Source organism: Ovis aries, chromosome 18 (assembly GCF_016772045.2).
Source record: "Ovis aries strain OAR_USU_Benz2616 breed Rambouillet chromosome 18, ARS-UI_Ramb_v3.0, whole genome shotgun sequence".
NCBI lineage: Eukaryota > Metazoa > Chordata > Mammalia > Artiodactyla > Bovidae > Ovis > Ovis aries.
In genome coordinates, this window is record NC_056071.1 from 1,606,501 (window position 1) to 1,621,455 (window position 14,955).

A 14,955-nucleotide genomic window follows, 5' to 3' on the forward strand; every position below is an offset into this window, starting at 1 on the left:
GCAAGGCTGCCTTCTCAGTTGCCTCAGGAAACAGATCTGATCGCACTTACTGTGAACTTCTTGATTCACTGGTAAGGGGACCAAACCCAGCAGAGCTAGGCAGATTTGCAAGTTAATATATATCACATCTCAACAGTTATGAAATACTTTCACTCAGCTGATATATCTTCCTGAGATGACAGTAAATAAACACACACACAATGTGGGCCTTTAAAAACTGTGGTAAGAATTAAGGTGGGGGAGGGTGTCAGCAAGGCGCAAAGAATAGCAGGGAAGAGGATGGGAAGGGGTTTCTGAGACACCCTGGCTTGCTGTGCAGCTTAATGAACTTTGTTCACATTCTGCTCTTGGTACTAGGGGCACAGCCATGAGTAAGACAAAGTTCCTGCCCTCATCAGGCTTGGTTTCTAGTGAAGCACAGATAAAAATGAGCAAATTAGGGAATTGCTTTTCATTTTTCTTTACTTAATGCTGAAATGCTAACATTTTCCAGGGACTCTGTCCATGTTTTTTCTTCCTCCCTTTATTACCTTTCCCTGGTGACTACCTCCATCTATGCTGAAAAACCATACATTTAAATCTTCTTTGTAGGCTTTTCTTTAAATTTGTATTTTTTTAACTGCCTCTGTACAATTCCACTTGTATATTTCCTAGACACTTCAACTGAAACATGCCCAAAACCTGTTTCCCTGTAGATCCCACACCACCACACCACCAACCCTGTCATGCAAATCAAAAATGTGGGTTGACTCCTCTCTCCCTGGAATATCGAATCAGTCACCCAGTCCCAGTCCCAAACATGTCTTAGAACGTCCCCTCTCTTCTATCCTCAGGCTTATATATCTGAGGATATAACTAGAATTATGGCAATCATCTCCTAACTGGGCTTCCCTGGTGGCTCAGACAGTAAAGAAGCCACCTCCAGTGTTCTTGCCTGGAGAATCCTATGGACAGAGGAGCCTGCTGGGCTACAGTTCATGGTGTCACAATGAGTCAGATATGACTGAATGACTTAGCAAAATCTCCTAAGTACAAAGATTGCATGACACTTATGTTTCTCCAATTCCATGTTATAAGATACAAAAAAATGTAAAATGAATTCTTTGTATTTCAATATCTGCAAAACAAAGTTCAAAGTTCTTGGTATGGTCTACAAGGCCTTTCATGCTCTGACCTGCCTTCCATTCCAATCCAATCTTGATACCTTTGAATCTGACACTCAGGCATACTGAACACCGTCTTGTCTGCCTATCAACTAATCTTTCACCTCCTATTTGGACAATTTTTGGATCTGAATTCTCTGTCCAAATTGTATTTTTATGTACTTCTATAACCCTTAGTGGTTTCTCTGTATATCTGGTCCACCAGATTCAGTCTCCCCATAAAAAGACTCCTTGACTGAACAAAGTGACTGTGAAACCAACCTGAAACCTCCAGCAAACCTGCAGCATGATTAGCATTCAATTGGTATGTTCAGTTCAGTTCAGTTGCTCAGTCATGTCCGACTCTTTGTGACCCCATGGACCACAGCACGCCAGGCCTCCCTGTCCATCACCAACTCCTGGAGTTTACCCAAACTCTCGTCCATCGAGTTGGTGATGCCATCCAACCATCTCATCCTCTGTCGTCCCCTTCTCCCTCCTGCCCTCAATCTTTTGCAGCATCAGGGTCTTTTCCAATCAGTCAGTTCTTTGCATCATGTGGCCAAAGTATGGGAGTTTCAGCCTCAACATCAGTCCTTCCAATGAACACTCAGGACTGCTTAGCATTCAGTTTTCAATTGGTATTGAATTAGCATTCAATTTGTATTGAATTCTATTTACCTGGTAAATGTTAGTAAACAGAAAATCTTCACACTTCAGTTGGAATAGGACTAGAAGCAGGTTTGAGATCTCCCTTGGAGATCTTTCCATAGCACCATCCAAAGAGTACCTACGTCCTTCCTATAGATCTACTAATTTAGTAATGAGATTTACTAAATAATAAGGCACGTGTGTGACAGGAAGGAAGCGAGTAAGGGTGATGGTGCAGCTGAACACAACTTTTTTTTGCTGGTCTGCTCTGGCTCTGGATTTGTTTTTCCAGGAGTGAAACCTCAGGTATGTAGTTTTTCTGGTCACTTTCAGATAATAAGCAAAGCATCTATTTTCTGGGTATTAGTGAAACATCAAAAATGCCACTCTCTCCTAACTGAAAATGCAACTCTTGCTCAGAGCTGCTTCTGGGTGGGAGGCCTGAAGACAGGCTCTTCGTCACATTACCTTCTTTCTCACTCAAAAGCTGTTTCTGGCCCTTTTGGAAGGGAGGAAATCCAAAGAAAAATATCCTGCCTCATCCAGCTGGTGTAACTGTCATAAGATATTGAGCCTTCAGAGAGAGGTGGGAGTTAATGGCTTTCTTTCACGAAGTAAACTCTTCAGGGAACCCCAGATGAGAGCCTCTGGCTTGGCTGGTCCCTTCCAGTTTCTCCTCTTCTCACAGCTTCCGTCTGAGGGTATTCAGATACTGGGTGTCTGGCTCCAGAACAGGAAGCCCACTTGTGCAGGGTCAGATGGCCCATGACCTATCTCTTACAGTGACCACATGTGGCCTATGGGAAATATACATTTCAGCCTCATCACTGGTAGATGTGCCCTTTATTCAGCAATATTCTAAACAGAATTCTAGCAAACCAAACTCAGTAGCATATTAAAAGGTTTGTGTACCATGAACCTGAAGAACCACCCCAGGAATGGAGGGTTGGTAGAGCATACCAAAATCCATCGATATAGCCCTAATAGAATAAAGGACAAAAACTCACAACCATCTTAATAGAAGCAGATTAACATCCTACATTGCAGATGGATTCTTTACCAGCCGAGTCACCAGGGAAGCCCAAGAATACTGGAGTGGGTAGCCCATCCCTTCTTCAGGGGATCTTCCTGACCTAGGAATTGGACCAGGGTCTCCTGCATTGCAGACGGATTCTTTACCAACTGAGCCCCAATAGAAGCAGAAGCATCTGACAAAATCCAATATCCTTTCCTGATAAAAACACTCAAACTAGGAATAGAAGGAAATTTTCCTCAACCTGAAGCATCTATGAAGAACTTACTGTTAGCATGACACTCAATGGTGAAAAATTAAATGCCTTCCTTATAAATCAGTACTAAGATAAAAATGTATGTTCTTGCCGCTTCTATTCAATACTGTGCTAGAGGTGCACTTAGGAAAGAAAAAAAGTATCCAGAACAAAAGGGAAAAAGTAAAACTTTCTATTTGCAGATGTGTGATCGTGTATATAGAATATACAAAAGAATCAAAAGTAAAACATATTTAGTTAGGAAAAGCCACATAAGATCAATATAAAAAACTTCATTGCATTTTTTTTCCATTGCATTTCTACATGCTAGCAATGAATGATCCAAAAATGAAATTAAGAAAACAATTATGTTTATAATAGCATCAAAAAAAGAATAAAATACTTGGGAAAATATTTAACCAAAGAAATCAAGACTTGTACACTGAAATCTAAAATAACAATAAAAAAATCAAAGTCCTGAATAAATCCAAAGACATCCACGTTCATCACTTGGAAAACTCTATATTGTCAAATTAGTGATATTCTCCAAATTGATTTATAGATTCAACACAATGCCTGTCAAAATTCTAGATGCTTATTTTGAAGAAAATGATAAGCTGACTCTAATATTCACATAGAACTGCAAGGGACCCTCAATAGCCAAAATGACCTTGAAAAAGAACAAAGTTGGAAGACTCAACATCCCTAATTCAAAAGTTGTATTTCAAAGGACACCATCTATAAAGTGAAAATACTATCCAAAGAATGGAATAAACTATTTGCAAATGACTTATCTGGTAACAGACTTGTATCAGAATAAGGAACTGAATAATAAGGACAAATAACTGAATCAAAATATAGGGAAAGTTTCTGAATAAATGGCCAAAAGCACATGAAAAGATATTCAACATCATTAGTCATTAGGAAAATGCAAATCAAAACCATGAGATACTACTTCACTCCCAATAGGAAGGCTAGACTCAAAATGTTGGCCAGGATGTGGAGAAATTAGAATTCACAAGATGCTTGCAAGAAAGTGCAACCACTTCAGAAAACAGTTGGCAGTTCCTTGAAAAGCCTGGGCATATGACCCAGGAATTCACTATGTACATTACCAAAAGAAATGAAAGCTTATGTGCACATAACTTGTACACAGTGTTCATGGTAGTAGTATTTATAATAGAAAGTGAAAACAATACAACCATCTATCAAATGAATAAAAATATGGTAATTGATATACTGAAATATTCATAAAACGAAGTACTGATACATGCTACAACACAGATGCACCCTGTGTGTGATTCTATTTCTATGGACTGTCCACAATAGGGAAATCTACAGACGAGTAAGAGATCAGTGGTTAAGTCTTGGAAGGTGGGGAAAGATAATCACTTCTAATGGATACAAGCGTTTTTCTTTTTTTTGCAGTTGTGAAGATGCCCTGGAATTATATAATGTGACACACAATTTTGTGGCTCTTCTAAAAGCCACTAGTTGTACACTTTAAAGGTGTGAATTTCGTTACATGAATTATCCTAATTAAAAAAAATCAAAGAAAGCATCCCTCCGGCATTTTTAGATAGATGAGGGTCAAATCCTGCAAAAGAAATCATTACAAACATCTTCAACCTCTCAATGAATTCCTTCTTCTGTCTTGCAACAGGTAGCACCTGTGTCTCAACTTCACTGAGTCTTGATAACCATCAGTGACATACATACACAGGCTTGGATATGCTAATCCAAGCCAAAGGATGGGCAGGGCCAGACAGAACTGAGACCATCACCCAACTCTGAAGGCTGTGCCCTCAGTCACCGTGCACTGCTCACTGACACACGCCCATTGCATTTTCTGTGGTTTTCTGAAGACTGAAAGATAGCCAGGATAATCACTCCCATCCTATGGTCCTGTTCAGCTGAATCTAAGAATCCCAACTTAAGGGTTGATTTGTAGCAGTAATTACAAGGTTCTGGCAAACCAGGCATTCATCATGGTGAGTGCTTCATTTACTACAGAAAACAGAGCATTCAGGAAAATGCCATGGACGGAGGAGCCTAGTAGGCTGCAGTCCATAAGGTTGCTAAGAGTCAGACACGACTCAGCGACTTCACTTTCACTTTTCACTTTCATGCACTGGAGAAGGAAACAGCAACCTACTCGTGTTCTTGCCTGGAGAATCCCAGAGACGGGGGAGCCTGGCGGGCTGCCGTCTCTGGGGTCGCAGAGTCAGACACGACTGAAGTGACTTTTAGCAGCAGCTCCTTGACACGTGAGGGTTTGGCAACAGCAGGATGACTTAAGACACCTGCTCCCATCTCCAACAGGAGAGGAGTGTAGTCACAGAGGCTGACCACACAGCGGTTACAGATTGCCAGAGCACATCCCGAAAAGGACTGGGGAAGTCACACAGAAATCTTGCTTCCAAGGACTTGGTCCGTTTCATCCTTTCCCTTTTAGTAATTTTCTTTTCACAGGCTGAAATGACAGAACCAGTTACTCACTTCCTCCAGGAACAAGTTCTTTAGCCACTAAATACTCAAATATTTTAAAATAAAACGTTTTGGGGGTAGGATAAGGAGACAGGAGACAGAGGCTATCTTTGGTGAAAACAGATGCTTCATTGAATGGCAAGCTGTCATTTTCAATCATTCAGGTGGTGACTGAGGTACTGGAAAAAATAGCACTCATTCTTTCAACAGTTATTATGCAACTACTATATGGGACAGGAACAAAGATAAACAATCTTCCCCATGAACCTGCCCACATGCCACGTAATGGTTATGGGAAAAAACCAAAAATCCCAGTGACTCCTCGTTGCTCAATGTGCATGTACTACCATGAAGTTGCTATTAGGTTACAGAGACATTTTGAAGTTTGATGAATTCATGGGTGAGGGGCTTTTTTTAACGTTTTGGCCTTTAAGGTTACTTGAGAAATATGAAATGATTAAGCACAGCATGATGATGTGGGTCAGGACACAGGGAAAGATGCCTGTAACTGACGGTAGAATTGGAAAAGTAGGTGGGGCTGAGCCTACGGAGGGCTGCAGATATCATCCTTGCAGATTTCCTCAAAGGGGAACAAGTTTTGAAGCAAAGGATATTTAAATGAACAAAACTGTGTTCTAGAAGAATGAGAAAGATTGGCAAATACTGCCAAGGTGAGTTAGGGGATCAGAGGCCGAAAGGAAGTATGACAGAGAGGGGAAAACAATTGATACAAGCTGTGACAATTGAAAGGTGAGGGATTCTGAAGACTGGGTCGAAAGGGATGTTTTTAAGGAACAAACAATAAATGATAGGTAGAGACAAAAGTTCCATTTTGAAGTGTATTGATTTTAAGATACCAGAAAGATATTCTGGGGGTAGAGTCTGAGCAGAAGACACGGATTTGGAGAACCACCTTTTTGAGTGGTTGAGGTTTACCAGACAGAACTGGGCAAGTACAGGTCAGAATTTTAGAATTACAGTAGTATCCACCCTACTGAAAAAGAAACAGGGTAGCAGCTGAACCAAGTTCAGGGTGCTGCCAAGGTTAGAATTCTCACTGGCAACAGAGGAGGCTCTAAGAATCTTTCAGGAGAGCTATTTCAGTGGCATAGCAAAAGTTTTAAGCAGCATTTCTCACAGGGGCATATCTGCACCAAAATCGTCCTGCAATTGGTTAACAAATGCCAACTACTGGATATGAACAGTAAAGAAGTAAAAGACTGAGACTCTGCACTTTCTCTAGACTCCCCCAGGAAATTCTCCATACACTAACACTGTGGGTAAAAGAAGGAAAGAGAAAGAAGTTGCATTTTGAATCCTCTATTGGCTCAGGGAAGGGGCAGGAGTTTAAGAGATGGTCCTTAGAGGTTGGTGGAAGGTCAAAAAAAGATACCTAAGGTAAACGGGTTAAGGGGATCATGACTACAGATGGAGTAACCTTAGGAACACTGGCATTTCCCTGGTGGCTCAGAGGTTAAAGCGTCTGCCTGGAATGCGGGAGACCAGGGTTAGATCCCTGGGTTGGGAAGATCCCCTGGAGAAGGAAATGGCAACCCACTCCAGTACTCTTGCCTGGAGAATCCCATGGAGGGAGGAGCCTGGTAGGCTACTAGTTCACGGGGTCGCAAAGAGTCAGACACGACTGAGCGACTTCACTTTCACTTAGGAAGACTACCCTTCCTGAGTCTGCATGAAAGTCTTGAGAAAAGCCCTTGAAAGGGCCTGAAATCCCAGCACAGTCTTGCTCTTACAGTGAGCGATGCTGCCAGGTTACACTCATCCTTCCTTTCTAGTAAGATGGATGTGTACCGATAGGGGAATGAATACCATCAGCAAGTTTTGTTTGAAGCTTGACTTCACGTATCTCCCTCCTTAGTATGTATCCCAAAGTAAAGCTATAGAAATTGTCGTTGGATTTTATCACACAATTAAGCAGAGCCCAGTAAAGTTGTATAGGGTAGGAAATCCAATTCATTGGCCAAAGCTACCAGGCTCCATAAAAGTTTGGTCATAGTCCCTGTCTTTACTGTATGCTTGAGATATTCTGTAACAATGATATGTAGGAGAAACTGTGTATTTCACCTGGAACACCAATTAGTTTTCAGTTTTTTATTTCCTCCAGAGTTTCCTGGTCATCTGGGACAAAGAGTACTTTATAACACGACATCTGGGATAGAGGGAGTAACCACTATAGTCAAAATTTCTATTTGTTCCCTCTTAAGATACTATTCAGGGAACATTTTGTAGACAGTAGGGGAAAGGAGGCAATGAGAAAAGAAGTGGTAAAATGCCCAGGACAAACAGAAACTGAGCAAGTGAGAGCAAGTAGTCTGGACAACCAATGAACTTTTCTCTTAGAATATTTTCAAGGGTAGGTTTATTTTTAACTGTTTGTTAGAAGTCTATTTGATATGAATTCTATACCTGAAGATCTGTACTCAATGACCATTCAAAAACTTCACACAGATGTGATTACAATTGGATAACTTCAAGACTGCAGTGATAATAAAACTTGAGAACTGAAGAACACAAATTTCTTCACGAATTTATTATACAAAAAGCCCCCAGAGTATTTGATTTCTCGTATTCTCACTTTCATTATACACAAGAAGCACAGGAATGAGAGGCCTTTTCAGGTGACTGCGTAGCATGAGGGTCCCTTGAATCCAGGTAGTGTACATATTTTTAACAGTGTTCTCGAGGCTGGCCCAGAAAACCCCATGTTGCCTTATCACAATATGGAAAGTAATGTTTTCTTTTCCCACTAAATTATTGTGAAAAATGTCACTGTTTTATTTAGCATTATGGTACATTAACAGTTAAGTCTCAATTACTAAAAGAACTAAAATAATTCTGAAAGACATCCTCTTTCCCCTTCCAATGATTGAAAGCTGTATTTTTCCTGCCAATTTCAAACAAATCATCAAACTAATCTGTCATGGTCAGTTAAAACAATCGAGGTACAAGCTCAGCACATGAGCTGTAACTTGTAGCAAAATGATATATCAATATGTCTCTCCTCAGTTAAAAATACATAATCCTTTTATTTTATATCGCAATAAAAGAAATAAACATCACAGACACAGAAGACTAGAAGGGGAAACTACTTACTTCTGAAGGTCTAGTAATTTAAATCTACCTGTACTTTTCCACAGTACGTGAAAGTAGTATTTAACACTTTTTGAAATAAACTTTAATCTTTGGGGACAGACGATGTAAATAGGACTTAAAAGACAGTTCCATTCATTTCCAAGTCTCTGCTTACTGTATGATTAAGTAAAGCAAGGCACAACAGCCATTCTTTCCACTATGTTCCAACACTGATCATGTGCCTTGATAAAACGGCTGGCTGGATAAGATGATGGCGACAAGAAGGGAAGACTTTGGATTGTCTAAAATGTGGTTAATAAGCAAAGAATAAAAAATTTAAGTGCACTTTCACATGCTTTACGCTTATAATAAACAACAAACTTATCTTTCTTGCGAAGGGGTTGACTATCATTTCTTTTGGCCAAATGCACTTTTCCCCAATAAACTTAAAACAACAACAAATCCCTGTCCTTCCATATACTAAGAAGGAGGATTAGCTACTGAAACAGTTCATTGCAAGACACATGAAGACAACATACTGTGGCATGAGTTGTTTTTAATTTGTTGTGCTGTTACTAAAGTAAAGTTCTGAGGGCTGCAGTTAAACATTCCAAGTTCTCCCTTCCATCTTTATTGATTTTAAGATTTTTGCACAGAAGACTCTTTGGGGACTAGAACAGCAGCAATTGTATCACACTGTTTTCAAGACTTCCAAGTTTCAAAAGCAAATTGTTTAAAAAAAAAAAAAAAAAAAGAAAATACAGCTCCTGATTTGAGTTAGATACAGGGACCAAAAAAAAATAGCACATACTTGAAGGTTACATGGTCTACAAATGGTGGCAATATTTTCCTTGGGAGGGTAGTTTGTTGGTATATATTTTTAAATATGCAAAAAGGCTCAACCTCAAGCAGTAATAAACACAAGCAAAAGTGATTTAACCCTTAAAATAAATATTCAGAAAAACCTCTCTGTACATACAAGTGAAAGAATAAGTAACACTTTCACGCAAAAAAAAAAATAATAATAATAATAAAGGATTTGTTCATATAAGTAGCTGAAATCTGCTGTTCCAGCCCATATATCCCCAATAAAGAAGGGAGGCACAGACATAGGTGACTACTGTGGTTCACTATTTAACAGCCTTTTTGTACTGGGACACTATCACCACCAATTTTATCCCTCTCGTTATATTTATTAAAATTTTAAATTTCTTTTTCTTTTCTTTTTCTTTCCATTTTTTGTTTTTTTTTACAGCATGCCAAATCCTTTGGCATAAGTGATGGCCTTCAACAATCTCTCTTTAAGTTTTTCTTTGCTTGAATATTCCGGAAGTAAAAGGACATTAAAGCAAGTATGAGATGTAGGTAACCTATATAGAGAGAAAGGGGAAAAACAGGAAAGTAAGTCATGGGACATACGCTCAGTACTAAATGATCCTACTTTAGATGGTATATACATTGAGATGCAAAGCACACTACACATTAATGCAAGTCATAAACTTTGATTTTGCCACACAGCTACCAAACAGCAGTTTGTCTTTACCTCATAAATTACTCAGTGCTAATAATGATGATGGTTGACAATAACATATTCCATCCACAAAGTTATTACCACATACCAGATACTGTTTTAATAGGTTCTTAATCCAGAGAGCTCATTTAACTAACCTTCCTCACAGTAAACCTACAGATGGTCAGTTTCCCCACTGTAGAGTTGAAATCACTAAGTAGTGACATTAAGTGGAGACAATATTCAAATCTCAGTTCTAAAATTCCAGTCTGGGCTCTTTAGTGCTTATTTGAAATATTCCTGGATGACTATGTAATTGATTTGATAATAAATAAATTTACATTAATATCAAATCATGTAGAACACTAAAAGAAATGTTTCTATGCATTTAAATTATTAAGTATACTACTGCTCATATATGGCCACTACACACCAAATGTTAACTCACACAATAGAGGAAACACGACTAATGTAAGGACACTGAAATTGGTGGTACTAGCATAATCTAGGGCTGAACAATCTTGTGAACTTCAACTTGACTATTCTAAATACATGACTTAATATGGCTTTCAATTAAAAAATTCTCAACCGAAAACTTTAAGAATCATACCAATTTATAAAATTTCAAATCAAGTGAACTCTGTAATTTTTAACCTGCCCAGTGTGTAAAGATTTTCTTGAACATTAGCAGCAAAGCACTGGCTAAACTAACATTTTATGTGACTTGGAAATTTCTATTAAAAACTGCAAATGTGCTCAGAAGCTTCTGGATAGATCACACATGTGTAATAATATGGAAGCCAAGGTTTTCAATATATAGTCACAATTTAATAATTACCTTTCTGTGTCTGGACCATTTTTGGCTATTATCATCTTCAATTTTCCTAGTCCGCCCACAGGTGCCCTGTCTGTGCCTGTTGTAAACTGCAAGAAGAGTCTTTTCTGCTCATCTGTAAATGAATGAACAATTTCCCAGAACTCCCTAATGAGAAAAGATAAAAATACCGATTTTAGTTTGGCATTCATTATTGCTAGCACTAATTTAAATCTGTGATTTTCATTAAAACCATAATAGGAGATAACTTGGAGGTCAATATCAAGAGCCTGAAGGTTCTTTTCTGGGGATCTAGGACTTCCACTCATGCAAATTTAAGAAAACTATTTTCAAAAATATAAAAGCTTTTGTTCGTTGCTACATTATCTGCAACAGTAAAAACTGGCAACAACAAAAGGAAACAATTACATAAACTGTAAATATAGTCAGTAACAAACAAAAGGCAAAACCAAAGTCCTGTGAACTGAAGATGACAGCTATGTCCCTGTCTACTCATGCCTTACGTAATAACTTCAAGGGGAGGTCAGGCACAGAGTAGGGACAAAAGAAAACACAAATACCCTCATACCTAAAATACTAACACAGAAGGACACAGTGTTTATATAAATGAGGATACTTTTATCAATACTATGTGTGCTGTGGAAGGGGAGTTGGGAGTTATTCTGATATATGTATCATATGCAATTATACTGAGAATAATTTAATCCCTGGCATTCCTAAAACCTGTGTGACAGAAGTCACATTATAATGATGCTTGTTAAATTGACTCTAAAAACAAAATGCAAGTTCCTTAAAAGCAATCTTGAAAAAGAGCAACTGAAATCGATACTTTCAATAATAAAGTTTCCATAAATTCAACATACGCAGTTTCAGGTGTACATATGCACAGATCCGTCTTTCCTCAGATTCTTTTCTCATGACACTGTGAAATACTGAGTGGAGTTCCCTGTGTCATATGGTAGGTCCCTGTTGATTCTCTTTAATATATAGTTTGTGTATGTTAATCCCAAACTCCTAAATTATCCCTTCCCCACCTTTCCTCCTTGGTAACCATTAAGTTTGTTTCAGTTGGTATGTTTCTGTTTTGTAAATAAGTTCATTTGTATCATTTTATTTTTTAGATTCCATATATAAATGATATATGATGTATCTTTCTCTGATTTACTTGACTTGGTGTGATCATCTCCAGGTCCATCCATGTTGCTGCTAATGACATTATTTCAATCCTTTCTATGGCTGAGTAATATTCTTTTGTATCGTATCTTCTTCATCCATTTCCTCTCTCAATGGACATATAGGTTGCTTCTATTTCCTGGCTATTGTAAATAGTGCTGCAAAGAACACTGTGGTGCACACATCCTTTTGAATTATGGTTATCTCTGGATATATGCCCAGGAGTGTGATTGCTGGATCATATGGTTGCTCTACTTTTAAGGAACCTCCATGCTGCCCTCCAAAGGGGCTATTACTGTTTACATTCCTATTAATAGTATAGGAGGGTTCCTTTTCCTCCACATACTCTCCTAGCATTTATCTTTTGTAGATTTTTTTGATGACTGCCATTCTAACCTGCATGATGTGATACCTTACTGTAGTTCCGATGTGCACTTCTCTAATAATTAGTGATGTTGACCATTTGTCATGTGATTTTTGCCCATCTGTATGTCTTCTTTGGAGAAATGTCTATTCAGGTTCTGTCCATTTTCTGATTAGACTGTTTGCTTTTTTGATATTGAGCTGCATGAGCTGTGTGGATATTCTGGAGATTAAACCTTTATTAGTCTTTTCTATTTGCAAATATTTTCTCCCATTATGTGGGTTGTATTTTTGTTTTGCTTATGGTTTCCTTTGCTGAGGAAAGGGGTTTTTTAGGTTTAATTAGGTCTCATTTGCTTCTTTTTGGCTTTATTTTCATTATCTCAAAAAGATACTGCTAAAAGTTATGTCAAAGAGTGTTCTGCTTATGGTTTCCTCTCAGATTTTTATAGTACATAGCTTAAGTCTTTAATCCACTTTGAGTTTATTTTTGTGTATAGTTAAAGAGAATATTTTAACTTCATTCTTTTACATGTAGCCGTCCCATTCTCCCAGTACCACTTATTGAAGAGATCGTCTTTTCTGCATTACACTCCTGCCCCCCGACACAGATTAACCAACCACAGGTGTCTGTCTCTGGGCTTTCTGATTCATTGACCTGTATTTCTGTTTCTGTCCCAATACCAACTGTTTTGATTACAAAAGCTTTAGAGTATAGTCTGAGATCAGGAAGCCTGATTCCTTCAGCTGCAGTTTTGTTTCTCAGGACTGCTTTGGCTATTCAGGGTCTCTGTGTTTCCATACAAAGTTAAAAATTTTTGTTCTAGTTCTGTGAAAAATGCCACTAGTAATCTGATAGGTAGGACTGCATTGAATCTGCAGATTACCTTGGGTAGTATAGTTATTTTGACAACACTGAATCTTTCAGTCTAAGAGTGTAGTATTCCTACCTGTTTGTGTCATCTTCAATTTCTTTCATCAGGATCTTACAGTTTTTAGAGTACAGGTGTCTCCTTAGATAGGTTTAGTACTAGGCATGTTACTCTTTCTGATGCAACAGTAAAAGCGATTATTTCATTAATTTGTCTTTCTTGTCTTTGTTTATATATAAAAATGCAAAAGATTCTTGTATATTAATTTTGTATCCTGCAACTCTACCAAATTCACTGATGAACTCTAGTAGTTTTTGGAGAAATGCATTTTAATATTTATTTGAAAGTGCTTTCCAGAATCTGACAGAAAATGTCACACTTCCTACACACAGTTACAATTCTAATTTTTGATACCCTAGTATTCCAGTATACAATTTCTCTTACCAAAATGTTGGTATTTCTGTTGGTGCAATGCCATTATTTCTAACATAGATTAGCAGCTTTATTAGAATCCTTGGCTCTCTTCAAAGTCTTGCCATTTCTCTTCCCTGACATTCTAATATCCTCCCCCCCCATCCTTTAGTTCTTAAGAACCTCCCACCCATCTAGAGAAAACAAAAAATACAACAGGAAACTGAACATGGATCATACAAGCACATCTTTCCGTCAGGAAGGAAACAAACCATACCACAGTTTTAGGCTATTCCTTTTTGGGTGGCTGGCAAGGAAACCGAAGTATGCAGTAACCCAGAGCCCTCTATCAGGGCAAAAAAATCTCCTCACTCCTCAGGAGTGTTCTAAAGCCTAAATGAATCAGCCCCATCTGAAGAGGCAGACCAACAGGTGCCCTTAAATAGAGGAGGCAGATCCTAAAGGCAGTAGCAGACCAGCAGTGGTCGTCGAGACAAATTCAGCTGTTCCTTTGGTTCTTTCTAAAAAATTAGAACTTAAAACATTAGGGTTACTATCAGTTTTTATAATGAAAATACTGAGCAAAATTCTCTTCCTATTAAGTGTCATGTTCTACATTAAAACTGTTTATATACACCTGAGCCCACACTAGCAGAGTCCAGGAAGAGCTTTGTGGAAAAGTGGGGTATGCAGAACAACATGGGCTGAGGGTCACCCCAAAAGGGCAGGTAAGAGCACTGGCAACAGGACAGCATCTTGGACCAAAAATGGCTATCTCACAAAGACTTCATGCCTGACAGGGGCAGGAGGCACCCTGGGAGACGGAAGTATGCCTTGAAATTAGCCTCTGGCTGTAAAGGGATGAAAGCAGCTGACAAAAAAATGGCCCGAGTTAAATATTCTGCTAAATATTGCCAAATTCTCCACATAAATTGTGACATTTTCTATGTCACAATGCCATTTCTCAACTAACATGCAAACAGCTGAACTGAAGAACACACTAGGTTGGGAAAATTGTAGGAAATGAGATATACATGTATATTATTGGTGGGAGTGCAAAATGTCACAGTTTCTGTGGAGAATTTGGCAATGCTTGGCAAGATCACACACATATCTACCATTTAGTTCAACAATCCCACTTTTAGCAGCAATT

General features: G+C 38.5%; 1 protein-coding gene and 1 long non-coding RNA gene across 17 annotated transcripts in view; one reads left to right on the plus strand and one right to left on the minus strand.

Moving 5' to 3' along the window:
- Positions 1-14,955, plus strand: part of LOC105603013 (uncharacterized) — a 139,210-nt gene that overhangs the window by 87,882 nt on the left and 36,373 nt on the right. The gene's annotated exons all lie outside the window — the stretch shown is intronic.
- UBE3A (ubiquitin protein ligase E3A) overlaps positions 8,082-14,955 on the minus strand; it is a 96,633-nt gene continuing 89,759 nt past the window's right edge. For all 16 annotated transcript variants that reach the window (XM_042235014.1, XM_042235012.1, XM_015101848.3 and 13 more), the window contains 2 exons: positions 10,987-11,130; positions 8,082-10,008 (listed from right to left, as the gene is read on the minus strand). In XM_042235014.1, coding sequence (XP_042090948.1) covers positions 9,888-10,008; positions 10,987-11,130 — 265 coding nt within the window. In that variant the 3' untranslated portion in view covers positions 8,082-9,887. The remainder of the gene's footprint in view (positions 10,009-10,986; positions 11,131-14,955) is intronic.